The sequence below is a fragment of the Apaloderma vittatum genome, unplaced genomic scaffold, assembly GCF_000703405.1.
Source record: "Apaloderma vittatum isolate BGI_N311 unplaced genomic scaffold, ASM70340v1 scaffold31162, whole genome shotgun sequence".
NCBI classification, from domain to species: Eukaryota; Metazoa; Chordata; class Aves; order Trogoniformes; family Trogonidae; genus Apaloderma; species Apaloderma vittatum.
Window position 1 is genome coordinate 12,883 of NW_009702416.1, and position 1,638 is coordinate 14,520.

At 58.1% G+C, this 1,638-nt stretch overlaps 1 protein-coding gene across 1 annotated transcript in view; it reads left to right on the plus strand.

Annotated features, from left to right (window-relative positions):
- The window catches only part of NNMT (nicotinamide N-methyltransferase), a 1,280-nt gene extending 616 nt beyond the window's left edge, over positions 1–664 (plus strand). The window contains exons 2-3 of the mRNA XM_009864254.1: positions 2–110; positions 229–664. Coding sequence (XP_009862556.1) covers positions 2–110; positions 229–664 — 545 coding nt within the window. The remainder of the gene's footprint in view (position 1; positions 111–228) is intronic.
- The last annotated feature ends 974 nt before the right edge of the window (positions 665–1,638 follow it).

The following is a 1,638-nucleotide window of genomic DNA, read 5'->3' on the forward strand; positions in this document are numbered from 1 at the left end:
GACTCCACGGACCAGACCCGCCGGGAGCTGGAGAGGTGGCTGAAGAAGGAAGCGGGAGCCTTTGACTGGAGCCCAGTGGTGAAATATGTCTGTGAGCTGGAAGGGGACAGGTGAGGCTGCCTTCCGACCACCCTCCCACTGGCCACAGCACACGCGAAATTGCGGGTGCGAGTGCTAAATAACCCCATAATGAGCCTTCATCTATTTGTTTGTTTATTTGCTTGCTAGGGAGAAGTGGGCTGAGAAAGAGGAGAAAGTGAGAAAGAAGGTGAAGCGGGTTCTGAAGTGCGACGTGACTAAAGCCAACCCCGTGGAGCCCCTGTCCCTGCCTCCCGCCGACTGTGTCATTTCCACTCTCTGCTTGGAGGCCGCCTGCAGGGACGTGGCCGCCTTTCGCAGCGCCCTGAGGAACATCAGTGCCCTTGTGAAGCCGGGGGGCCACCTGGTGATGGTCACTGTCCTCCAGGAAACCTACTACGCCTTCAACAAGCAGGTTTTCTCATGCCTCTACCTGGAGAGGAACGCGGTGGAGGAGGCTGTGGAGGGCGCTGGCTTTGAGGTGAAGTTCAGCGAAGCTCACCCGTACCCGCCCGGCGACATCCGCGTGGATTGCACAGCTGTGCTGTCCCTGGTGGCACGCAGGCGTGCCTCCGTCAGCGAGTAGCCTGCGGGCACCGCGGGGGAAAACAGCAGTGTGGTTTCAAACAGCCATGCCGATGTAACCACGGCCTCTCACCCCTTTCTCAGAAAACAAATAAAGCGGCAGCAGCTCTAAGGGCGTCTGTGGGCTGGGATTTATGCCGCATACGCAGCACCAGCACTCAAAGCCTCAGCTGTGTGGCAGCAGCAGCCCCAGCTCAGGGTCTCACCCCAGAAATGAGATTGCCCAAATCCAGACTTGCTCCCGGTGTCCGGGTAAACCCCGCATGCTCTGTCGGGAAAGCTGGACGCAGGAACAGGCTGCTGCCCCGGGCGGGACAGCGTGTCTTGCACCCAGACCACCCCGGGCACCAAGAGTCCCCACTGATTTTTTCAGTAAACATCTAAACACTTGTTTGACAAGGTGCTGCAGCTGCGGCATCACGTACTTGCCGGGTGCCGGGAACGGGCAGATGGGAACAATGCTCTCCCCAAAGCAGCGTCCTCTGGCCTGCGGCACTGCTGGGCATTCCCCCATGATTCCAGCCAGCCGGACCTGCAAGGTACCAGAGTCACGTTAGAGGTACCCGAGCCGAGACATTTTCAATCATAATTAATATTAGCGTACTCAACGTGCCTGTACTCAGCAGTTTTGCAGAGAAAGTGTTTGGGTTTTGCCAGTGACCGGCTCGTTACTGCTGAATGTGCCGCCGCTGCCTTCGTAACGACCTCAGCGCCCGCCAGCGCGGCGCAGGAAAGGTGGGAACGCGGCAGCTGCCGACACGTTCTCTGGAAACAACACGCCCGGGTCTCGTAGCGCTGGCGTCTTTAACCGCTGTTTAACTGCTCGAACGTCGGCATCGCTGGGGATTTTTATGGTCTGTTTAAAAAGCACAACGATTTCCTTCACAGAGGAGTTTGTAGCTACAATTACCCTTCTGTCGCAACCTGACGGGAGTCAGGGAAAACTTCCCCAGCAACGAGGCTGGGAGCCCGCGC